Genomic DNA, 26396 nt, shown 5'->3' with positions numbered 1-26396 from the left:
GTTCCAACGGTTGAATTCATTCAACAAGCATTTATCGATCTCCAACTACATGCCAGACATTGTCCTAAAAGTTGACTAGAATACAGTCGCTGTCCTTGGGAAGCTCAGAGTCTGTAATTAGCACCATCAAAATACTTACAACAATAACCTAGTGCATTTGTATTTCATAGCATCCTTGCCCGGTATCAATTAACTTCAATCTTCATAGCAATCATGAGATAGATACTGTGATTTACATCATTTCACAGATAGGGAAACTGAGGCACAGAGACGTTAAGTAACTTTCCTGAGATAACACAGTGGTAAGTAGTGGAGCTGGGGTTTGAACCCATGTCTCTCTGACCCACTGAGCCCAAGTTTGAACCATTCTGCTGGAATTTGCCCGCAGGCCCGCAATTTATTATCTGTCCCTGCCACTTCTCTGTCACTTCCACCCCGTCTCCTACTTCTCCCTCCCAACTCCTCCCCACCACCCCCCTCACCCCCCCAGCTGTGGAATTGGGAAGCCGACTGAAATGGTGGCAGTGGTGGCTTTTGGGAAAGAACATGCCAGCAAGTGATGGGGCTGACTCTCACGGGGAGTATTATTGCGGGCTGCTGACGGAGCTAGAGAAAGCTCTCCTGGCCGACAGGGTTCAAGTGCCTCCTGCAGAGCACTCCGAATGGCCTTTTGATCATGGCTGCAAAGTAAGCAAATACGGTTTCAAAATAAACTGGAGCTTGCCGCATGGGTTTCATTATGAAATGGCCTTAGTACTCCCAGCACCAGGGGTCCCTCTCATTGGCCGCTGGTGACGTTAGTGCCTCATCCCTGGCCCCTGGACCAAGCATGGGAGTGACCTTGCATCATCCTCTTTTTTTGTTGTTGTTGCTCTCAGTTGAGGGAGTGCATCACAGGGAGACTGTTTCCTTGCTGGGACGGATGGAGTTGCTTTGGTGTTTGGATACTGGTTGCAGATCATGGTGGCAACCATTAGTCACCATTGTCCTTTGAGAGGCCCCTGGAAGCCACATCCGGGTGACCTCTTGTTTTTTGTGAGTGGTTGACCGTGATCACATATTTCTCTGTAGCCCACAGAGTAAGGAGGAAACAGTCGGTCAAATTAGTCTTTCTAGGAACAGGAAGTGAAATCTCAGGGTCTCTCTGTTTCTGGCAAAGTGGTTGGATTATTCCAGAAGGAGCAGTGGCTGCAGAGTTAGAAAATTCCATCCTGTGTGGTTTACTAGCTGTTTGACATTGGGAGAGCCACTTAACCCTGTTTCCTCAGCCATAAAATGGGGAGAGGGTAATGCCCATGGGCTTGTTTTGAGGACTGAACAAGATGCTCTGCCTTTAGCTTTATCTGAGCACTGTGCAGTGAGTCAAGGTTAAGAGCAGTGGCTTTGGAGTTGCATGGCCTGGGTTTGAAGTGCAACACTGCCCCTTACTAATGGCAGTGTTTCAGATTAATTATTCACATATCTAAGCCTCAGTTTCCTCATCTGTCTAGTAAGGGTGCCAGCCCCGTTCTTTGGGGATTGTTGTTTAGCTGTTCATTTTTAAATGAGTATTTGCTGAGTCGTTACTATGTGTCAGGCCCTGTGCCCAGTCCTGGACAGTCAGTGACAAACGTGAGGATTTTAGACAATATGTGGTCAAAGCACTTAGCACTTACCTATTAATATCCACGGCCCCAGCTGACAAAGGCTGGCCGTTGGGGAGGGAATTGAACAGGAAGTGAGCTCTCTGAAGGTGCCAGGGCGCGGTGGTCAGGCCATGGCTGGAGAATTAGGTTCTGGTCTGAGGGACACATTCTAAGAGTTTGTATCATCCACCCTGGTAACTTTCTCTGCAGATTCTTCCTGCCACCTGCCCCCGAACTGTCAAAACGAAATGTGGTCTTTACAAGGCCTGGAATGTGAGCCTCTCGCTTGGGGATCGGGTTCTGTGGTACAGCTTGACCTCACGGTCCCATGATGTAGTCCCAGAAGTGATAAGGCACATAGCTTCCTACAGAGTCATAGAATTCCCCGATGGAGGAGAAGAATGGTCACCATTCTGAAAGCAATTGTGCCGGCAACAATGGGTAGGAGCCTGGGAGAACGGCTCATTTGCATAAAGCAAAAGGGCAGTCATGTGGGGCCTCCCAGCTCCCAGGACCAAGTCCTTCATCCCAGGGTCCCTAACCATTAGGTAGGGAAATAACAGGTACATAGAACATTATAAAAAGTAAGGTTTTGGTCCTTTTTCCTTAGGATTCTTAATCCTTAAGAATGTCTACTCCTGGCGTTTACCAAGGTAAAAACACACACACACACACCCATCCACCCAAACCTTCCCTTTCTCTGACGCTGTTCCTTCCTTCTGCTTGTTCAAGGAATCCTATGAGGATCTGAGAATCCGAGAGCTTGAAAGAACCTTGAGGGTCATTTTCCAACCCCTTGTTTTAATGATTATGGCCCAGAAAGTCTAAGTTATGTGCCTGCCCAAGGTCGTACACAATGAATCAGTACGTCATTGTGTCTTTGTTTCCTTGGAATGCGGCACAATGCTTGCCACACGCGGTAAGTCGGTACTCTAAGCTGTTCGATTTTGGAGTGAAGGGATGACAGCCAGGATTAGAACTCACATGTTTGACTTCCAGGCAGATTCTCTTTATATCATCTCACACCCACTTCCAGGGTTTTTGAAAATGTGTTTCAGCTGCTGTTGGTCTGTCTTCCGGCTGCATATGCTCGGCTCTTCCTGACTCAGCATTTTGCTGGAAACATATTTAGAAAGGGCACTCGTAGCAAAGGCAGGCAGACACATGGCCACAAGCTGGCCTCCATGTCCAAGAGAGTCCATGTCATCAGTGTCTGCACTGGGGGACCACTGACTCTGAAGGTCTGTTACCAACCAGCAGAGCATGAGCAGTGAGGTGCTTCTCAAAATGTGGGTCCATGTTACATATTTCGAGGGTGGAGGGCATTTGCCCAGAAAGCCTATAAAAATGCTCCTGGTTGAAACTTGTCGCTGCAGTTTTGGTGTGAGCCATGGCTCTTGTTCCTCTCCCCTGCCCTGCCTGATGTTGATTTGCAAAGAGCACATCTGGCGCTGGGAATTATTTTTCTGGCCACTGCGCGAGGGTGTGGCTTCTAAAAATATTCACACAGTCGGTCGGCAGAAAGAATGAGAGCAATGTGCTTCTTTGGGTTGCATTCCGTACTTTGCGGAGAAGCATGTCTACCAAAATAGACACCCAGCACAGCATTAATTTGCAATTAATAAAAAACGGGCCAGATTCACATCCCACTCTCTGGGAGAATGGAATGCTGACAATTCCCATAGACAGCTCCTGTAAAAGTGCCTGACAATGAGAAGAGGGCCAGGCACCAGGGTCAGCAGACCTCCACAAAGAGGGCTGGGAATTTGGTGAGCTCCCAGGGCTCAGAGTAGAGGGACATAGGGGAAATGGCCCCTTGCCCCTGATGACAGTGGAAATGCCTGCTGCTGTGGATAAGAAGAGCAGCTTTGAATGGCCAGGGCTAAGTCAAGATGGAAACCCCGAGGCTTAACAAGACCAAGAAGGGCAGCTCAGGGTACGGGCCTCTGGGCTTTGATTATATGAATGTGAGGATGCTGCATTCATGCATTAATGAATCCATTCATTTGTTTGTTCATTTGTCCACTTATGTGTATGTGTGTGTATACATACATATCCATGAATGCCTGCATTCACTCTTCCATTCCTGTGCTTATCCATTCAGCAAATTGAATACCTCCCATGAGCACTATTTATTTGACCACAAATATTTACTAAGTTCCTACGGTATACCTGGCGTGGTGCTGGATGCTGGGAATTTAATAGTGAACCAGATGGCCAAGTCCTTGTCTTCTTGGAGCTCAGAATCCAGCTGTTGTTAAACCAGCAGTAATAATGAGCCATGAGAAGGATACAGAGGTGAATGAGGAAGTTAAGGTACCTGTCCTAATGGACTTAGAATTCCAGCTGGGGACACAAGCAATAAGAAAATATGTAGTGTAATTCTCTGGTGGTGATGAAAATCCATGCAGGATGAGGATGGGGAATGACAGGTGTTATTTTATCTAGGGGGTGGGGGATGGGGGGCAGTCAGAGAAGGTCCCTTGCCTAGTACACAACTCCTCAAATCCACCAGACTTTGTGGCCTTTGCACACACAGTTGCCTCTGCCTGGAATGCTCTTCCTACTGCTCTTTGCCTACCCCTCCTCAGAGTCTCAGCTTGAAGGCCTCTTCTTCCAGGAAGCCTTCCCTGATCCTCACCTCTTAGGCCCAGGTGGCTCTGCTGTGTGCCTCATAGTCCCTTTGTAATCTGTCGTGGAAGTGCTGAGGAGGAAGTGCTGGGTCTGAACTATGGGCAGATCAGAAGGCCTTTGCCGAGGCAGTGGCAATTGAACTGGGTTTTGAAGGATGGCTAGGAGTTTGATGGTAAGGAATGTGATGATGGCCTTCCAAGGGGAAGGAGCAGCAAGCACAGGAGCAGGGCAGGGCATGGAGGCTAGACAAGGAAAGTAACCTTTTTGGAGCCCCTGCTAGAAGCCAGAACCCTGTGGCAGACCTTCCACATGCCTTATTTCATTTGGTTCTCAGAATGTCTCCACTGGGGTGGGTCTGATTACCCCCATTTTACAGATGAGGAAGCTCCTGCAGCTAATAAGCAATGGGGTTGGCTACAAACCTAAGGTTATTTGACTCCAAAGACCAGGCACCTGATAAATTCTCTATTACACCCACCCAAATTTGCCCTGAATCCAACAGGGCATCCTCACACTCACAAGGGGAGGCCACTTTTTCATCCTTGCTTCAGCTGGCCTTACCTTGGATATATAGGCAGCCTGCAGACAGCTGCCCCTGGGGGAGACTCTCCAAGTGCTGATGGTGGCCACGGCCAGGTTGCCTGAGTCACCGTGGCCAGAGTAGCCATGCGGGGCTGCCAGGGTCGAATGGGCTGGGTGGTTGCATGTTCACATCCCCTGAGAGGCTGCTTCTTGGAGGTACCTTAGTGAAGAGCTTCCCCAGATGGCTTGGGGTCCGTTATTTCCCACCTCTCTCTAGAGGAGGTGTGACCTTAGATCTGACGATGCAAGCTGACCCCACTCACTTTTGCTCACCATTTCACTCCGTACCTTCACTTCCTGACAACCCGAGCGAGGCTGTCACGGGAAAGCCACAGCAATGAACTCCAGGGCCCGACAGAGCTGTGGAGTGTGTCTTTCTGGAGAGTGACACAGAAATCCCGTTTCCTCCTCAGCCACCCGAGAGCAATAACTCCCCTTTATGTGGAGCTTTACAGCCAGTGCATCTCTTCACCCACATCTCAGGCCAGCCACTTTCCTGCCCTGGGCCTCAGCTTCCTCATCTGCAAAATGGAGATAACAGTGGAACCCTGCTCATTGGGTTGGTGTGAGGATTTAATATACGCAGCGCTCACAGAACAGCGACTGGCATGTAGCAATGCTGCTGTTATTATTATTATCTCATTTAATCTGATTTTGCTTTTCACAACACCGTGTGGTCGAGGCTATTGCAATTCCCTTTTCCAACAGAGGAAACTGAGACTCAGGTGAAAGCAGTGATCGCTAACATTGACCGAAGGGCTACTATGTGTAAGGCGTAGTTTAAGGCACTTTCCATCTATCATTCATTTGATTTCGTATCCGCCCTGTGAGGTAGGTTACATTATAATCATCACCCACCCCCCCCCCCCCCGCCATTTTACAGTTGAAGGAGCACAGGTTCAGAGTGACTGACGTGCAGCGAATCCCCTGGGGACCGTGTGACAATGCAGACGCTGACTCAGTAGGTCTGGGGTGGGGCTCCCAGCTGGTGCTGATGCTGCTGGCGCAGCTGGTAGAAGGCGAGGCCCGGATTTGAACTCAAACCCTGCATCCCTTCCTTCTCCTGTCGCACAGTGCAGCCTCTCGTGCTGGACATGCTTGTTTCGGAAATGAATGATAGTCATGTCTCTTGGCTCTCTGGTGGGCACTGGCTCTGAGCAAACAATTGTTAAGTAGACCAAACCACCAGCATTCTCCTAACGGCTGTAGTTTATAGAGTCAGCCAGTACCAGGACTCTTCCAGGGGCTTTACGTGCATGTCTTCAATCCTCAGAACAGCGTTAGAGGTGGGTTCTATTATTATTCCCATTTTGCTGATGAGGAAATTGGTGGCAGTTCCCACCCATGATCTAGCAGTGCCAAGTCCAAGGTTAGCCCCAGGTGCTTCTGGCTCCACAACCTCTGATCTGTCCAGTGCACTTCCTCTCAGACACTGCAAATGACTGTCAGACCGTTGCTTTTATTATCATCAACATCAGCATCCTTTCCCAGTGGTTAATCATCAGCAAGCTGATCCTTCCTTTTTCTTTTTTTTTAATTAATTTTTATTGGAGTTAGTTGATTTACAATGTTGTGTTAGTTTCTGCTATACAGCAAAGTGACTCAGTTATACATATACATATATCAACTCTTTTTTAGATTCTTTTCCCATATAGGTCATTATGGGACCTAGTTTTTTTTTATTTTTATTTTTTATTTTTTAAACATCTTTATTGGAGTATAATTGCTTTACAATGGTGTGTTAGTTTCTGCTTTATAACAAAGTGAATCAGTTATACATATGTTCCCATATCTCTTCCGTCTTGCATCTCCCTCCCTCCCATCCTCCCTATCCCACCCCTCTAGGTGGTCACAAAGCACCGAGCTGATCTCCCTGTGCTATGTGGCTGCTTTCCACTAGCTATCTGTTTTACATTTGGTAGTGTATATATGTCCATGCCACTCTCTCACCCTTCCTTTTTCACTGGGTGAGCTCGCAGGGATTATTCACAGTGATCCGAGGTTAATCCCCTTTTTAAAAAATGGTGGTAAAATATATGTAACGTAAAGCTTACCATTTTTAGGTTTTCGGTCCAGTGGCATTAAGTACATTCACATTGTTGTGCAACCATCACCACCATCCATCTCCAGAACTTTTGCATCTTCCCAACCAGAAACTCTGTGCCCATTCACCACTAACTCCCCGTTCCCTCCTCCCCCAGCCCCTGGCAACCGCCCTTCTACCTTCTTCTGTCTTGATGAACTTGACTCCACTAAGTACCTCACATAAATGGAATTATATAATATTTATCTGTTTGTGTCTGGTTTGTTTCACTTAGCATAATGTCTTCAAAGTTCATCCATGTTGTAGTGAGGTTAATTCTTTTGAAATGTGAATAATCACTTCCCACTTTGTATAACTCTGATTTTCATCCAGCAGGGCACACCTCTAGAAAGGCTTGAAAACAACAGAAACTCCAGAAATTAAGGACATGAGTGTTGATATCCTTTTCAGAGTCCAGGCTGAACTGAATAGCCCAGTGTGAGGACAGAGGGTGGTTCTGAACGGGGCAGGGCAACAGTCCATCACCAGCAGGGTGGTTACCTTTCTCCAAAGGTTACCAGTGTGTCGGCAACACACAACTTTGAAGGCAAAGCTGGACGCCTCCTTGGTGGAGTCACCCTCGATACACGACTGATGTTCTGTTAATAGAGAATCGTACAGAACCCAGTGTTCACGTAGCTGTTCTGTCTGTGACCTTCAGCGGAGCTTCTTAAGTCCTCTAACCTTCAGTTGCTCCACTTACAGAGCGAGGGGCAGGATTAGTTCACCGCTTACGACTCTTCCAGGTTGGAACCATTTCTGGGATTCCTTTTTGTTTTATTATGTTTAAAATCATTATTTCCCAAATTTCCCAAATGTCTTTTCTTTTGTTCTCTTCATGGATTTTGCCTTTTCCTAGTATCTTCTGTGCTATTTCACTTTAATACTTTTATTTAGCGCAATTCACTTAAGAAATCATGTGTATTTGAAAAAGAAACCTTACATAATTACCTCCAATGGAAAACCAGTATTGTTTTGAGTATCACGAAGCTAATAAAGCTACCCAGGTGGATTTACAGGTGGGACATGTATTTGAGCTCCAACTTTGTAAAATGCTTAAAATAGTAATTGGCACATACTTTATGTCATTTAATTTTCACTATGACACCGTGGGGGTGGATACTATTCCTACCTCCATTTTACAGATGGGAAATTGAGGCTTTGAGAAGTTTTATAACCAGTGGCCATTTCCCGTCTTATAAGTGATATAAGCTGCATACGGCGTGGAATCTTCGAGCTGCAGCCCAAGTTTAAGTGGCTCAAGGATGGAGAACTGTGTGCGTGTGTGTGTGTGTGTGTGTGTGTGTGTGTGTGTTAATATTTCTTTTCCACTGAAGTGCCAAGAACATGGACTAATCTAGATTTCTATTAATCTTATGTCAGCAACAATGACAGTTTAACTGGGAGAGGCTGATAAAAATCGGTCTGTGAGGATGGGAGTGGGCCGTCACATAAACACACTTCTCAGAAGGGCTACAAAGAAAGCAAGGATGCCCAGACTCGGGGCACTCCTGGTGTGTGTGTGGGGATTTGCACGTGGTAGTGGCGGGTGCCTCTCACGTGTGTGTATGTGTGTGCCTGTGTTTGGAAGCTCACGCAGTGCCCCGGATGCCGCCGACGTTCACAGTGCTGTGTCGGTTCCTGCCTTAGCCGACTTCCCGGGATGTTCCAGGGCTGCAGCTGGTCCCTTCCTGTCCTGATTGACAGGGCACACTTCATAAAGCTTCCAACCAACTTCCTGCAAGCCAGTCAGGGGGCCTTGATAAGAAAGCGGAATTCAGGGCAATTAAGTGCAAGCTGAGCCCCGAGAATGCGTTTTCTGAGGGCGGTTGTGCGCCAGCTGCTTTGGGTGCCATTCCGTTCATTCAGGGGTGACTTTTACAAAGTAGCCTTCTTCTGGGCGCTGCATTCAAAACAGAGCCTCAGCTGGGCTGTGTGTGAATCACTCATCCTATTTATAAGCTTCAGGTGGAAATCAGTTTGGGGCAGGGCAGAAGTCTGCAGAGGCTCAGCGTGGAAGGCTGGCGTAGACTGGGTGAGATTTGCAGATTACCCAGGGGCAGTGCTGGGCAGTGGTTTGAACCTTTAGAGACACTCGGTTTGCATTGTTGCTTGCTAGGTAGCTCTCCTGAGACGAATAACCTAATTTCCCTAAACCTCAGTTTTCTCATCTGTTAAGTGGGTTTAAAAAAAATTATGATAGAATATCCATAACATAAAATTTACCATTTTAACCACTTTTAAATGTACCATGTCAGTGGCATGAAATACATTCACATGGTTGTGTAAATGGGATTTTAGATAGGATTAGATTAGAGAGTGTAAGGTGCTTAGAACCATGCCTGATAATTGGAGGTTGTTCTGTAAGTGGTAACTAAGTTTACTATTATTACTTTGTATTATCTACTAATTGTCTTGTGCTTTTCAAAATATAATGCCTATTCTGGTGACAGGTGTTTCTTGGGTGAGGGCAGGTGCTAAGCAGTGGATGTTACAGAGATGAGGGGCAGATGTGGAACCTGCCACCTGCCTCGGGGGACTCAGCCTAGTAGGCAAGGTGAATTTATATACATATAATATATATATTTGTATATACATATGTACATACCTATGTAAGTACATATGTAATATATATTATATGAATGTATGTGATATATGTGATGATATGTACATGTATAATATATACATTATACATATATATGTGATAATACATATATACGTGTAACATATATACATTATATGTATATATGAATAGGTGCACACACACACACAGAAGAGCGCTGCCATAAAGGATAGTAAAACACTTCAAGAAACCAAAGGAGAAGAGAGTGATTCCAAGGGGTGTGCGATACAAGAGAAGCAAGGTTAGGGAAAACATTTGCCTGGAACTTGCAGACAAAGATTCAAGGCACTTTTTCGTTCACCTTGATTAATTCTTTTTTTAAAAATCATTCTCACAATAATCCTGTGATCCAGAAGAGGATAGGGATCATGGGTTTCCATTTTCTGGTGGTAAACTGAGGCTCAGAGTAGCTAAGGGACCTGCTCCATGTCACACAGATGGCTAGTGGCAGAGTTTGGGCTGCAATGTGATGACTCAGAACCCGGTGCTGTGGGTCCATTTCATCTAGGGTCCCAAGGTGGGCAAAATACAGTTCTGATTGGTGCGTAGGTCTATAAAAGGTGGTGATGTCCAGTGAACAGGTAGGTACGTACACCACTGTGGATGAAGGCAGTGAGATTTTAGGTAGGCCACAGACGGACGGGTCTCAGGTTAATAGTTACACACTTCAGTGTTCATCAGAAACATCGAGCATGTGATTCTGTGGGTATTTCTCAGGACAAGTCTACACTGACGTGGAAATAGAGTCCTTGCAAGGAGTGATTTTCAGTAACAGAGCATGCAGTGGGTGCCAGGGACTGCAGTCGGGGAATCACTGGCCCAGTTGTGCCCACTGGTCCTTTCATGAAGGCTCAGGGCTGCAGAGAAAAGGGTGACCCAGCTGGCAGAGCCACGCAGGGGCGCCTCAGCTGCTTTGGTCCGCGCGGTGTGAGCTGAGCCAATGCAGACGCTGACTGTAATGCTAATAGGCTCCCTGGGTCTTGCTCCTCTTTGTAGATTGCCGACTTTGGGCTTTCCAACCTGTACCAGAAGGACAAGTTCTTGCAAACGTTCTGTGGGAGCCCGCTCTATGCCTCTCCCGAAATTGTCAACGGGAGGCCTTACCGAGGGCCAGAGGTGAGCAGCTTGCCTGGTGTGTGTGGTGGGGGGCTGGAGGGGAGAAAAGAACTGAACCTAGGAATACTTAAAACAGACAAACAAACATAAAAGCAAGCAAACAAAAAACCGTTTCCTTATATGATTATAAAAGCCATAATATACACACCTGGGAGAAAAATCCAGAACAGCCTAATAGAGAAAATAAAGTTGCCTGCAATCTCCCCACAAGAGATAACCACTTAATATATTTATGTGACTTCTTCTTAGGCTTTTTTTCCCAGTGTAGATCTTGTATTTCAAATAATTGAGGTCACTATATACGTGTATATCTCGCCTTTTATTACTAACTTAAAATTGTGACTTTTCTGAATTTGTTATTACTAAAAACATGGTTTTTTGTTGACATAATGTTTTGTTGTATGAATATACTGTAATTTATTTAATCACTTCCCTAGCGTTAGACAGATTGTTTTCAGTTTTTCCCTATTATAATAAAACAAGCAAAACAGAAAGCAAACAGCCTCACTCTGCAGTGACTCTTTTTGCGTGTATTTCTGACAGCATGTATTTCTGATCAAGGAAATACATTTTAATTGCATCTTCTGATTCATGAGAAATGCATTTCTCTGTGTGCCTAAAGCTTTCAGGGCCACTCTAAGACACAGGTATGTGAAAATATCATTTTGAAAATGGGAGAATTGTGACTGATTATTCATTTTTAAAGAGATAGTTCTATTTATAGAGAGATTCATCCACTCAGGATCCTTTAAGTAGCAGCCATTCAGTGGGTTGAAATGTTTCCTTCCAAATATTTATCTGTTTGAGAGTGTTTGGGGCAGGGCTAGAGGGTAAAGAGATGGATGTCAAGAGCCTCCATCACTTGCAGTGAGGAGAAAGTCTTTCCAGAACAAGAAGGTAAGGGAGGAGCCTAAGATCCAATTTACAACATTGCAGAAACTTGACACTGTAAATTTATCACAGATAATGAATGCTGCTTTGATCCTCGATGATCTGTTTCCGAGCTTACAAGCTGGCAGCCTGTGATCTGGCCAGCAAGAGTGCTTTATTTGGCCATCTTTCTAAAAAAAATTGAACAAACATTTAATAAATGGGAGATTTCACATAAAAGTCTGTTTTCTGACTTCTCTTGAAAAACCAAAGGATCTAGCAGTGCTGGGCCTATATTACTATGTGACAGCAGCTAGCCAGAGGAGGCTGCCTGTGTAAGATGGGTGAATGCCCTCTACAGTTTGTCTTCAAACCAACACTCCATGTGGTACCCCACTGTCTCTCCTTCTTTGTTCATGTTTGTTGTCTGCCTGGCTCTTGTAAGCATTTGAGTTTGCAACCCCTGATCCATTTGAAGAAGGTGCAGGATTCCTGCATTAGGAGTCAAGAACCTCATGTTCCAGTCTTACCTCCATCACTGGGATGGGGAGGGGCCTCTGGAGAAACCATTTAACTTCCTTGGGCCTCAGTATTCTCATCCGCCAAATAGGGCTGAAAATAATGCGGGACCCTACCTGTTTCACAAAATTATAGTGAGGATCAAAGAGTATCATCTATTCAAGAAAGTTCTTCTGTGGGTTGGGACCGTTGGTCTCAGTTTGCAACGAAAAGGTCAGGCTCTGAAACAGGCCCCAGGTGCACTGCATATCAGGTGTCAGGCTGTGGTGGGAACCTGTCTGCCAGGTGCTAAATTCCATTCCTGGGGTCGTTGAGGGTGGTTGCTCATGGTCTGTGATGCTAATGGTTTGGAAGGGAATCCGCTTCCCAGCTCCTATATGTCCCGTCTCTCTGCTCCAGGTGGACAGCTGGGCCCTGGGCGTGCTGCTTTACACTCTCGTTTATGGAACGATGCCCTTCGATGGTTTCGATCACAAAAACCTCATTCGGCAGATCAGCAGCGGAGAGTACCGGGAGCCCACGCAGCCCTCAGGTGTGTGCCCACGGAGGGTCAGCGGCTAAGCCGGGCGAGGCCAGCTCACACTTTCTGCTTTTGTGTCAGTGTCTGTAAGGAGACTCCTGCTTTTCCTCTTTCTTCTCCCCAGAGCTTTGCCTTCTGGCAGAGCTGGCTTATTAGGCCGCTTTCCCCAAACCTTCCCACTGTGATATTTCCAGAACAGTTGTTCTACTCTGCAGGCTAGGCGTCCTGTTTGCTTGCTGTGTGAACTTGGGCAAGGCCCTTACCCTGTTTAGATTTTGTTTCTCCACTGTAAATTCACATTTTGGAAAAGGTATTACGTGAAGTCCCTTCCGGTCCACGTAGACATAAAACCCCCTCAGTAGACTCTAAGGGTGGCAGCTGCTCTTTTGCACACCTTGCCCTGGCCGGGGGGTATGGCACATGGGTGCTGTTTCATGACCTGTTGCCACAGAACAAGTCTATCCCATCCCGCTCCCACACCCAAACAAACTCAGCAGTGTAAACAACATTTATTAGCCGTTATCTCTTGATTCCCTGGATTGGTTAGAGCTTTTCTGGCCTGCCTTGGGGTTTCTCCGACAGTTGCAATCAGACGGTAGCTGGAGTTGGGGCCGATTGTGGGGACACCTCGGGGCCCCTTTGTGTGGGGTCTCTCCCCATGAGCTACCTCCCCAGGCCTCTCTCTCTAGGAAGGAGCGTGGACTTCTTACATAGCAGGTCAGGGTTCGAAGACGGAGGAAGAAGCAGCTGCCAGGCCTTCTTAACGTCTGCTTGGAAGTCAGATGATGGCACTTCTGCCACGTTCTATTGGTCAAGGCGACCAAGGCCATAAGCTCCATCTCTTGATGGGAGAGCATTGTGTGGGTACAGAAGGGGTGTGTACAGGTGGCCGTATTTGGAATGTGGTTAACAGACACTTCGTATATTGCAGTACGCGCATCCTACATGTGTATATACACACACACAGTTGATTCTCATTATTTGCCACAGTTGTGTCCTATAACGTTGCTATGAACACTGAGTTTGTGAATAATGAAGCACTACTCATAGGGAAATACAGGGCTCGACTCCTGGGAGCCTCTGTTCACAACGTTTTTGTCAACTGATCAATCCATATCCTTGTTTTATGTATATTTCTGTTTAAAGACGCCTCATTTAAAATATATTGTTGATTGATGAACATCGAACTTACGGCCAACAGCACTTTAACTCATGCCTGAATGAGGCTGATCTGACTCATATGTTTTCTCTGTAAGGTACATCTCTGCCTTCTTGCCCTTAGAAATCCCCAGATAGCACTTCAGCACCACGCTTGGGGGCCATTTTAAACAGTGAAATCACCAATAAAAAGTGCAAATATGTGAAAAGCATGAACTAAACGGACTGTGAAAAGGACACTTGCTTACAGCATGAGAGCAGAAACAAGAAGGCAGTGCCTTGTCACCTGGTTCTGCTTCAGCTGGGAACACACATGTGCATTGGGGGGGGGCAATTCACATTTTTTGCCACTTTGTGGAAAGCACCTTGAGTATTGATTTGGGGGTTACAAATACATTTTAATGAGTAGGTGAATTTACAAATACAGAGTCTGTGAATAATGAGCATTGACTATTTTATATGTATAAATAGGTATAGATATGCAGATATCTATATCTATACATTTTTTCAATAAGCTAACCCGTGGTTTTTGTTTGTTTGTTTGTTTGTTTTTAGAAAATGCAGGGTGAACTCTATGGCAGCCTCTTTGCCTGACCAGCTAACTTGTGTCAGCACAGTTTCTGGTACACTACAGGGGTTCAGAAAATATTTATTGACCGAATGAATGAACATCCTGTTACTTTTCAGGGGTGCGGCTCACCCTTGGCTCCATTGCCAGGTCCCGGCCAGCTACTCATTAGCTACATAAGTAGCTGAGGGGAGGTGGCGCCTTCCCAGGATATAATTCAACCCCCATTTGGGGAGCACAGTTTGATCTTAAAAGGCAATTTATAAGCTGTGAGAGTCTGTTGGTTCCTGTGGCCTCCTCAACATCCCTTTGGGGCTTTCCCCTAATTCTTTGGCAGCAGAAATTGACAAATGGAGTTTTTCAGACAGGCGGTAAGCGGTTAGCAGATAGAGATCAGCTCTCTGATCTGGCAGCTTGGTAGGCTATGGCTTATGTCAGAGAGGGAGCACTGAGTGTGGGATTCAGAGCCTGGCCAAGGCCCGGGTCAGGCCAGCCTTGGGGACGGCCCCCCTCTCAATGCCCAGGCGTGCCAGGTATGAACACCTCTCCATCCTTCTCTGTCTCTCCCTCTCTGATGAGAAGCCTTTTCCTTGCCGTCTCAGCCCTAAATTTCCTTTTTGTGCTGACACATTTTCCTGGTGACCTGAGCGCTGTGTGTTTATATAAACCTAACTTTGGAGGACTAAAAGCCATGGTAATCTATACCTGTTTTCCCATTTAGTAAAACGATATCCACCAAAGGAATGGTGGGGCCCTGCTTGGGGTCGGGTCTGGATTCTTTCCTGGTTACCTGGCCTTCCCCATTTTATAAAGATCTGAGTTGATGGAAAGTCAGCAGTTTGACATTCCGTCAGTAGCGTGGAGAAACATGCCAGGCTGTGATAGCCCACTGGCCTGTGGCTCTGAGTCTTGATGACGCTTTCTGATGTACAGTCTGGAAGACTACGGCTTCCTGCTCCACAGTGTGGCTGCAGCAGGGCTCCGTTTGGATTTTTCCTCAAATGAGTGCGTCTCCTTTGCGCCCCCGGAGCGTCAGCTTCGGAAAGCCCACAACTCCCGTAAAATGTATTGTCCCTTCTGCTTCTTCTCCCATAGATGCCCGAGGCCTCATTCGGTGGATGCTGATGGTGAACCCCGACCGCCGGGCCACCATCGAGGACATTGCCAACCACTGGTGGGTGAACTGGGGCTACAAGAGCAGCGTCTGCGACTGCGATGGCCTTCACAGCGCCGAGTCCCCGCTCTTGGCCCGCATTATCGACTGGCACCACCGTTCCACAGGGCTGCAGGCTGAGGCTGAAGCCAAAATGAAGGGCTTGGCCAAACCCGGGGCCCCCGAGGTCATGCTGGAGCGGCAGCGGTCGCTGAAGAAGTCCAAGAAAGAGAACGACTTTGCTCAGTCCGGCCAGGACTCGGTGCCTGAGAGCCCATCCAAGCTGAGCTCCAAGCGGCCCAAAGGGATCCTGAAGAAGCGGAGCAACAGCGAGCATCGCTCTCACAGCACCGGCTTCATCGAAGGCGTCGTCAGCCCTGCCTTACCCCCCACGTTCAAGCTGGAGCAGGACTTGTGCCGGACTGCCGTGCCCCTGCCGAGCGCCCCCGAGGCGGAGGTGCCAGTTAAACTCAGCCCCAAACAGTCGGCCACGATGCCCAAGAAAGGCATCTTGAAAAAGACCCAGCAGAGAGAATCGGGTTACTACTCGTCCCCGGAACGCAGTGAGTCTTCGGAGCTGCTGGACGGTAACGATGGGCTGGGTGGCGGCATCCCCTCCCCGAGCCCCCCGGATCCGGCCAGGGTGACGTCCCACAGCCTCTCCTGCCACAGGAAGGGCATCTTGAAACACAGCAGCAAGTACTCAGAGGGCACCATGGACCCGGCCCTGGCCAGCCCCGAAATGCCCACACTGGAATCCTTGCTGGAGCCCGGCATCCCTGCCGAGGGCCTCTCCCGGAGCTACAGCCGGCCTTCCAGCGTCATCAGCGACGACAGCGTCCTGTCCAGCGACTCCTTCGACTTGCTCGACTTGCAGGAGAATCGCCCTGCCCGCCAGCGCATCCGCAGCTGCGTCTCTGCCGAAAACTTCCTCCAGATCCAGGACTTCGAGGGGCTCCAGAACCGGCCCCGGCCCCAGTACCTGAAGCGGTACCGGAACCGGCTGGGAGACAGCAGCTTCTCCCTCCTCACGGACATGGACGATGTGACTCAGGTCTACAAGAAAGCGCTGGAGATCTGTAACAAACTCAACTAGCTCCCCAGGGTGCAGGGGTGGGTCGGGGTGGGTACGAGGGGGGAGTGGGAGCGGTGACTGGGCTACGGACAGAGCTGGTTACCTCTTTGCTGGCCATGACAACAGACTGAGAAAGGATTGGTGCTGTCTTGCTTTGGCCAAATGTGCAGCCTTGAGCCAGTGCCTACGAGGGAGAAGTGGGCTCTTGGCCAGTCCTGCCAACTGCCAGTCAGAAGTGGGATCCTCATTGGCATTTGCTTTATGGCACCTCCTAGAGTCCAGGGGAGGTGGTGTTGGCCAGCACTTAAGGGGTGGGGAGGGAGCATATGGGAGAGGAAACGTTTCCCTAGAAGTCGTCCACGTGCTTCTGGAGGAGGGCAGGACAGACTGGGGCCATGTGCTCTGAGTGAACTCAGAGCTCGCTCCTTCTCTCCTCACATTAGCAGGCTTGGTCTGACTGCAGGGGGTGGGCACGTAGATTTCAACTGAGCTTGAATCGGTAATCGATGGATAAGGGCTGCTGGGTGTACTGGTTTGAGTAGCCCAGACAGTGGGAAGGAGTGCTGTGATTGAATAGTAATGGCTGCCGTGGGGATGGGAAGGGGTGCAGTAGCACTCGTGCTGTGTAGCTGCCATCCTTGACCTGGCTAAGCCCTGGGAGTGCTAGTGTAGATCCCGTGGGACCTACGTTATCTCTTTCATGCCACTGGTGTGGCATTTGTTAATTTGCTACTCTACCTTGAATGGAAGACAGGGCCTTGGTCAGAGAGAGAGTGCTCTGAACACTGCTACGGACTTAGAGTCAGCCCATGGTGATTTTTTGGCTTTTTGTTGTCTGCCTCTTCTTTCCTGGTGTCTGCCTGGCTCTTCAGCACAACCTCCAAGGGTAGACAGGGAAAAAGAGGTGGTGTCAGAGGTCAAAACTATGGTGTATCACAGAGCTCGGAACCCTCTGTGATCTTTTGCAGATGAGTGGAAGTTGATCCACACCAGCGAGGGGACAGCTTTTCAATTTCTTTAATGGCTCAATATTAACTGGAATGCTGCCTTGTGGGTTCTGACCTGCGTGAATGTTTTGAATTGGATGTGATACCGTCCCTAGTCCCCAAAGGAGTAACTCGCTCAACCATTTACCTTGTTTACTCATAGCAAACGGTTTCCCCATCCACTAAGTGTAGAATCCTCAGAGGTAGGCGAGTTTGCTTCTAGGGAGTTAGTGTGTAGGTGGGATATTTGGATGAGGAAAGGTAAGTCAGGCAGAAGGTGTTTCCCCCTACGAATCTAGGTATTCTGTGTCCTACCTGCCTAGAACTCCTAGGCTTTAGGGGAAACGTTCCAGCCACTCAGATGAGTAAGGTGCTTAAAGAGCAGAGGGGGTTGGGAGGAAGCAGACAGGAGAGGGAACACTTCCCTGGAAGTCCTCCAGATGGTTCTGGAGGAGGCAGAAAAGAGGTGTGACAGGACTCTTAGCTTGAAAAAGTAACATAGCTAACATAGTGTAACTTCTAGACACCCGGATTACAGGTGATCAGATGTCACGCCCACAGTGGGGCATCTTCAGATACCGAGTTTGGAATTAATGGTCTTATTTGGGAGTTTGGGACAACTTCAGATTCTACTGGCCCCAGCTAATTGAAACTCTTGTTTCAGGATGGCTGACTTCTGAAAGCCACCTAGACATTTAAGGAGAACTAGTCTTGGGGGTATTTTGGGGGAAACCAACAGATAATAGTTCATGGGGAGATGAGAAGGAATTCACCTTCAGGTACTAAGAACATTGATTAGAATGAAACTGCCCTTTTCCCTAAGGAGATGGCTCCATTTCTCCCCTTGTCACCAGCTCTGGGGTTTTGGCTTGTGCATCCCTTCGGGTTGAGCTGAGTAGTGTGATATGGGAAGCTTTTGGGGTTTCCTTTCCTTCAATTCCACCTCCTTCCTGAACTCCAAGATAGGTTCAAAGGGAAAAAAATTCTGTAGCTAGCAAACTGTGTATGGGGCGTGCGGGTGTGCGGAGGGCATTCTGCGATCTCTAAAGCTCCCTCCTTGTCTCATTTTACGCAACCTTTTCTGGACAGCCTGCACTGCCACGCTGCTGGTCCCTCATGCATGGCAACCAGCCTGGTTGGTAGCTGTCAGTATGACTTACATGTAACACCTACCTACTGGTTGGTGTATTTCCCTTTTGCCCAAGTGATTGTGTCTGTTTGGTGTTTTCCATCCTTACAATCTTCAAGTAAAAATGACACTATGAAATAAAGTCATTCTACCCGCACCCCCAAAACACATGTATGTTCTCTTTTGTCAATAGAACCAGACAGTGGATTGTGGTAAAGACAGTCCTCCACTCAGAGGAAGAGACCCTGAGTTGAATCCTGGTGTGCTGGTGGCCTCAGGCACCTGCAGCATTTCCGGGGCTGAGTTTTCCCTTCAGTGAGGGCTGGAGGGGTAGATTAGCTGGTCTCTCAGGCCTTGCCTAGTTCTGACATTCTGCTAACGTCGTCTGATTCTAGACGTGATGTTGACTCTGTCCTTTTAAGGAAAAACTTGGAATAGCGGGACAAGCCCTCAAAGCAGCTCCCTTGCTTCCTGATTAAGTCCTATCATCCCTTCCAGCCAATCCCAGCCAAGGAAATTATGCTTGATTCATTTCCATGGAATTACAAGTGAGAGACACTTTGATGACCTGGTGGACCAAGCAGGAGATTCAAGGTCAGCTCTCCTGGTCCTTTCCTTGCCTCTGTGGGCCTTTCAGTGTCTTAGTTTACACATCTGCCAAAGGAGTAGAATTATACTTCTTTTTACAGGTAAATTTCAAGGCATGATCAGTTTTCAGGAAGTGCTTCAAGACGCCAGGCAAAATGAAAATGCCAAGTACTCTCTGAATTTCCATCCCTGTTATAAGGTGCTGCTTCTGCAGATGACAAGGAGCATCTTTCAGGGTGGGACTCTGGTGAGTGTTGGCCACGCCTGCTGTCTTGAGTACAAATGTGAATGACTGACTGACTGCTTATTGCCAAACTGGAAATGTTCTGTAGGGATTTACTGGCATGGTATCATTCCTAGAAGAAAAAAAAAAAAAGAGAGAGAAACTTGACTGCACATTTTTTTTAATCCGTGTTGTGACTTTTATTTAATTTCTATTTTTTTTTTGGTAATAAAAAGTTGACTTTTTTATTTGAATTTGTCTTTTTTTATTTATTGGTCTGAAAGGCATTTCAAAGGTATTATAATAATATATTGGTGTAATTTAATCGGTGCAACATGCTTTATGGCTCCAGTCAAAATTGGTTTTCATTCATTTGATTGGTTTGAGCCCAGGACAGCCTACAGGGGAAAAAAAAAAAGCTGGATAACCACCCAAAGTGTTTGTATTTTCATTGGAAACTGATTTGTTTTTTGTTTTTGTTTTTGTTTCTGTTTTTATTTTTAAATTAAATAAATTGCCATGAACTGAACTGAACTGGGACCTTGCTTCTTTATTTGGTTGTTTTTCTCTTAGTTAAGAGAATGACAGAATGGGTATAAGTAACAGAAACCCACCTGTTAGCTTAAGCACAAAAAGGGAATTTCTTTGAAGCTCTCAGAAGAGAAAATGTAGCTGGCCGTGCAGGTGCAACCAGAAACTGGAAAAGTAGGACCCAGGCCCTCTTTTCTGCTCCTCCTTGCATGCCAGTTTCATTCTTCTCCTTCTGTAGCCTCACTTTCCCCTCCCTGGTTTTATGACCCACCTTGGCTTACCCCATAGCTTCCACATTTACATGTTCTCAGTTCTGGTTTCCAAAAAGTTGACCCTTTTCCCACAATCTGGACTAGAGATGGCATCAAAGGTTAACCCTCAGCCACGCTCGCTCCCCACACGTCAGTTTCCTCTGCCTGCCCGCTGCCTCGGCCTCCCTCTATCCCAAGGGCAGACAAAGCGATCATGTGGTTGCTCTGAGTCCAAATCATTGGGCCATATTTCCTAATGGGGAAGGCCACTGCTCTGCCTATAATAAAATGCCGTCCTTTGTCCCATTTGCCATTGTTTTTTGTGCGAACAGACCCTCAGGAAGCTCTTGGAAAGAGGGATGAGTAATAGGATAAGATTGAGGAGTTCCTGGATCCCAGTCACGATATCAAATGACATCCAATCCTACCCCTAGTCTCTAATATTAGAGAGTCATGCTGTGCACTGAATATCAGTGTTAGGGATCCACGCAAGAGAAGTCTGACTTTCCAACGAAAGTGCAACTTTCCAGTTTGGACATGATGATTGCTACTGAGTCAAATTTCTTCACCTCTTTGGGCCTCAGTTTTCTCATCTGACTCATGGGTATATTAATTGCTACCTTTGCCAAACTCTAACAGGGCTTTGAAGAAGGAAGGAGAGAATTTCTGTGAAGTTAGCCTGAGAGTAAAACTCATTATGAATGGGAAACTGTAGTCCTTTCTTTACAGGGCAGTATTCACTGACTTTTAAAATAGGACATTTAAGACAATCTGCCTGGTCTGAAGACTCTTAATTCTTGCTTTGGTCTCTACTGCTATTAGCAAATGGGCCTGTCAGTCGTGCAGGATAAGAGACTAAGGGGAAGTTCACCTATAAGTGAACCCCTTTGGTTAAATGCTGGAGAGGGTGTGGAGAAAAGGGAACCCTAGTACACCATTGGTGGGAATGTGAATTGGTACAGCCACTATGGAGAACAGTATGGAGGTTCCTTAAAAAATTAAAAATAGAGATACCATATGATCTAGCAATTTCACTTCTGGGCATATATCTGGAAAAGGTGAAAACTCTAATTTGAAAAGATATATGCACCCCAATGTTCACAGCAGCACTATTTACAATAGCCAAGACATGGAAGCAACCTAAGTGTCCATTGACAGATGAATGGATAAAGAAGATGTGACATATGTGTATATATATATACACACACACACACACACAATGGAATACTACTCAGCCATAAAAAGAATGAAATATTGCCATTTACAGCAACATGGATGGACCTAGAGATGATCATATTGAGTGAAGTAACTCAGAGAAATACTACATGATATCACTTTATGTGGAATCTAAAAAATAATAGAAACAGAAACAGACTCACAGACATAGAAAACAGACTTATGGCTCCCAAAGGGGAAAAGAGAGGGAGGGAGGGATAAGTTAGGAGTATAGGATTAATAGTACAAACTACTATATATAAAGTACAGAAAGGATTTACTGTATAGCACAGGGAACTATGTTCAATATCTTATAATAACCTAGAATGGAAAAGAATCTGGAAAAAAAAACTGAATCACTTTGCTGTATATCTGACACACAATACTGTAAATCAACTATATGTCAATAAAAAAGTAAATAAATAAAAAAATAAAAGCGAACCCCTTTAGAAAGACATAATTTGGCAGTCAGATAGGAGGAATAGCATATGCCTGTTCTAGAGGCTAGACCAAATGTGACATGTAAGGGGTAGAGAGGAAATAGGGGTGGCTGGATTGGCACAGCTGACATGTTGTCCACTGATAGGTCAGTGAGGTTAATGGGAAGTGGTCACTTTGAGGAAAATCAAGAGAATTAATATTTATTGAGCTTCTACATGGTGCTCACTTCATCCTGTTCAGTGGCAAGTGTTATAAACCCAACTCAGACCATGTTAGGTAATAAGACGAATTTACTGCTTCTTGCAACTGAGAAGTCCAAGATGTATGTCTCAGGCACAGCTGGATCCAGGAGTTCAAGTGATGCCCTTGGCCTCTTTTTCACTCACTCTCGCCGGATGTGGGCTTTATTCTTAGGCAGGCTCTCTCTGCATGGCAGCAAGAGAGCTCCCGGTAGTAACAGGGTTATGAGGTCTTCTTACTGTGTGATGCTAGAGTCAGAGAGAGATTCTTACTATCCTAGCATTTATGTGCCAAGAAAGGACTGTGATTGGCTTTTTGGGGTCATTTGTCTCCCTCTGGCCCAGTCACAGAGTCCAGGTGGAGCAATGATCCAATTGGCTAGCCTCGATCCTGTGCCTACCCTTGTGGCATACTTGAATGACAGCTCCCTCAGAATCACAGAGTTGGGGAGGGCAGCTGTCCCAAAAGAAGGGATGCAAGCCTGACAAAAAGTAACCCATGTTAGTTACAACTTTGGGACATTAATTTCCTCTTCTATAAAGTAGCATTAAATGATTCCTAACTTTCAGAGTTATTGTGAAGATTAAATAAATCACTTAATACAGGACTTGACACATACAAGATTTTTAATTTATATACAAAAGATCAGGAAAGACAATAATATACTATAGAAAGGAGATATATTTTGTTAGGAAGATTTTTAGCTGTAAAAATCAGGTATAACATCAGCAAATTCAGCTGAAACTGGTTTAAACACTACAGGGGTTTTATTAGCTCATATATTTGGAATTTTAGAAATATGGTGGATTTCATGGTTACTTAGGTCTAGGGGGAGAAATGAATGATAAACAAGTAAACAAAATCCCTCAAAATTACAGATTGTGTAAGTGCTATAAAGGAAATGGAGAGGGTGCAGAGTCAAGAATTAAGGGAGGAGATACCTCTTGTATAAAGGGTAGTCAGGGAAGGCAAACCTGAAGAGGTGACCCTTGGGGAGTGGTCTGAAGATGAAGAATTAGCTCTATGAAGAGTGAGCATTCCAGGTAGAGGGAACAGTACATGCAAAGGCCTTGATGTCTTCAAAACAGAGCTTTACAGGGTTAATATCTGGTCCATTTGTATATGACAACCATGGTCCAGGAAGTCTGGCGTTTTGCTAAACGTATGTGGCCACATTCTAACGTGAACTGGCTGTGATCATTTATGATTTTGTGTATCCTTAATTACAAGTGGCTGCTTCCTTTGACAGGTGGTCCCCAGATGAGACACATGCAATTTTAAAAGGAGAATATGTTTTCACTGCAGAAATTCACTGCTAATTTACTGAAATTTGTGGAGAGGATGTTTTTAATCCACAGAATCATGTGAAGTTTGGGGTATGGAAGTGGAGAAGGAGTGATGCCCTATAAAGACCAGAACGTGTGGTCTAAGGTTTTCATGTCCTAAAACCTGCCCCAGGCTATTGCAACTTTCTGGTTCCAGTAGGGAATTGTGTAGAAAATTAACAGTCAATTTTGTCTGAAAATGATGACAATTATTTTCCTATTGATGAAAATTTACACTGCCCATCTCTACCTGCCTGGGAATATCCACTGTATCTTCACCAGTAGTTTCCTCCATCCACTCCCTGAGCTAGTTTTCATTTCTGAATTAGTCTGGATGGGCTATGTTATGTTAAAGTAACAAACCCTGAAATGTCAGGGGCACAATATAGTAAACGACTATTTCCTACTCTCACCAAGTGCAATACAGTTTGGGCAGCTCTTCCCGTCATGCTGTCTCCATGCAGGCACTTTCATCCCGCGGTTCTTTCATCCTGTGGTCCTGCCTTCTTGGGGTCCTTCATTTCTGCCAATGAGGGTGAGAGAGGGCACAAGTCAGGGCCTTTTAAGGAGCAGGCCTGCACGTGGCGTCCATCATTTATGCTCAAATCCCGCTGGCCAGAACTCAGTCACCTGACCCCAACCTAACTTCCTGCATAGTCTTCAAGTCTATAGTACTTAACAAGTGAAAAGTAAAATGGAATCAGATGGACACATAACAATGCCTGTCACAGCTTCTGTCAGTTTACCGTGGGTTGGCGGGTGGTGGTCCCAGCATAAACAGAAATCATTACTGCTCATATTTACCAAGTGCTGACTGAGCTGCAGGCAGTATGCCTACCCTTTAATACATCACCTCTTTTAATGTTCCTTGTGTTCCCTTATCTCCAAGATGGGGAAACAGTGTTGGAAACATGCAGTAACTTGCCCAGGTCATCCAATGGTTAAATGTGGAGCTGGATTCAAATACAGGGTGGGCTGACCGGCTTTTGAACCTAAGATTTTAATTGCTCTGTTGTGCGCCTGGGATGATCCTTCTTCAAGTCAGCCTCCTTGATCATATGCCCCATCCTGTCACAATCCCTGTTCACGGAAGTGGCATTTTCCTGCAGGAGCTAAGCAGATAACATCAGCAATGAAGACACTGGCCCAAGTCTGTGCATTCTCCAAACAAACATGGACAGGAGAGCAACTGTCCCCCAGCACCCCATTGGTATCAGGTTCTAGAAGACCCAATCTCAGCAGATGGAGTTAACAGAGTTGATTCAGATTTCTTAATTACTCTAGAGTGAAATGGGTTGGAAGAGTCAGTCTTTCCCCATCCTGAGAACCTGCTGTGTCTTAGAACTCAGTAGATGGGACAGTAGGTCTTCAGTGGCTGGGTCCCTTCTGTCCAAAGCTGTGTATTCACATGTACCGCCCCCCCCAAGAGAGCTCTACAATTCTTTCCTGTGCTGGTGTGCCTCAGGGGACCCTGCTTCTAGAGAGCTGAGAGCACAAAGCAACTTCTTGGAGCTACATGAAAACACAGGATGTCAGGCTTGGCTGCATGGACCTGCCCGGAGTCAGGCACTGCAACAGCAACTTCTATCACACAAAACACAGAGCATCGCCATGTCTTCAAGGCCTACAGCAGGGCCATTATACAGGCATGGCCCCAGATTGGGCTTCCAGAGGAACACCTTGCTGTTAGGTGAAACTGAGGGTGGGGAACAGTTCATTTCAGAGGTAGCCGGAGAAAAAGAGCTCCCCAAAATAGCTATCCTGAGAAAGTTCTGCAAATTGGAACTTGTGAATCACTGAAGCTGAAAAACATCTGATTCAGCAGTGCCTAGGGTATTGCAGAAGCTTCAGCCATCAGACTTCGGAGTCTAGACAAAAGGATGTGTGCAAAGCAGAAAGCCAGATGCAGACCTCTGAACCAGGCCTGCTGGTTAGCTCCAAAGAGGCCATGGTTGTGGGTTTAACCCCTATGAAGTACAGGTGGTCCGTGGTAGTGGGTGCTGCTTAGGCTGACTTCTCATAAACACCATTTTGGGCATAATGATGATGAACCAAGAGGCATGGAGAAATGCCTCCCCTTTGAGAGAAACAACTCATAATCACATGGTAAGGTCTTTTTGGGATCCAGAATAGTGGTGGGTGGGAGGAGACAGGCAATTAACATACAAATAAATAACATGGCAGATGATGATAAGTCAATGGAAGAAATAAAGCAGGACAAGGAAATGGGGATGGGATGAGGAGCAGTATTTTTGGTAGAGTGGTCAGGGAAAACTTTATTGATTAGGTGACACTTACGCAGTAAGCCCTACAGCTCTGTATTGAAAAAGTCTTCAGCCAGAGGAAAGCAGCAAGGGCAAAGGCCTTGAGTAAGGAGTACACTTGAGGGGCTCAAGAAACAACAAAGACCCAGGTGTCTGGAGCAGAGGAAGCAGTAAGAAGAATGGCTAGAGATGATGTCAAAGAGGTAGGCGGGGCATCTTAAGCCACAGAACCCCACTGCGGAACATATGGAGAGATTTTTTTTCTTGCAGTTTGCAAGGTATGGTCTGAGGACTGCTAGAAATCCCCCAGAACTTCTGCAACTACATAGCTGCGTGAAGACAGATTTTCTTCTTATTTTTGTAAATTGATGGCTCTAGGGTTTACTGCATCCATCTTTAATCACAGTCTACCTTCCAATATTATGCCACTTGATATGTAACATTAAAACTTTCATTTCCCCCATTGTTCTTTATGATACTGTTTTCACACGTTTTACTTTTACATGTTTTAAAACCCACAATACATTATTACTGTTTTTGTTTTAAATTATCTTAGTTATCTTAAAAATTAAAAATCAGACCATATCTTTTATGTTTACCATAATTACATGTTTGCTGTGTTTTCACTCCTCTGTGTTCCAAGTTTCTCTCTGGTATCATTTTCCTTCTTTATGAAA

The 26396-nt window shown here is 46.2% G+C and overlaps 1 protein-coding gene across 1 annotated transcript in view; it reads left to right on the top strand.

The window, feature by feature from the left end:
* NUAK1 (NUAK family kinase 1) overlaps positions 1-19986 on the top strand; it is a 69306-nt gene extending 49320 nt beyond the window's left edge. Inside the window, exons 5-7 of the mRNA XM_059936812.1 lie at positions 10544-10663; positions 12452-12584; positions 15394-19986. Of these exons, the coding sequence (XP_059792795.1) occupies positions 10544-10663; positions 12452-12584; positions 15394-16547 (1407 nt within the window). The 3' untranslated portion in view covers positions 16548-19986. The remainder of the gene's footprint in view (positions 1-10543; positions 10664-12451; positions 12585-15393) is intronic.
* Positions 19987-26396: the final 6410 nt, after the last annotated feature.

Source organism: Balaenoptera ricei, chromosome 10 (assembly GCF_028023285.1).
Source record: "Balaenoptera ricei isolate mBalRic1 chromosome 10, mBalRic1.hap2, whole genome shotgun sequence".
In the NCBI taxonomy this organism is placed as follows: Eukaryota; Metazoa; Chordata; class Mammalia; order Artiodactyla; family Balaenopteridae; genus Balaenoptera; species Balaenoptera ricei.
Note: the sequence above shows the minus strand (reverse complement) of the source record. Positions and strands in the feature narration are given on the sequence as shown.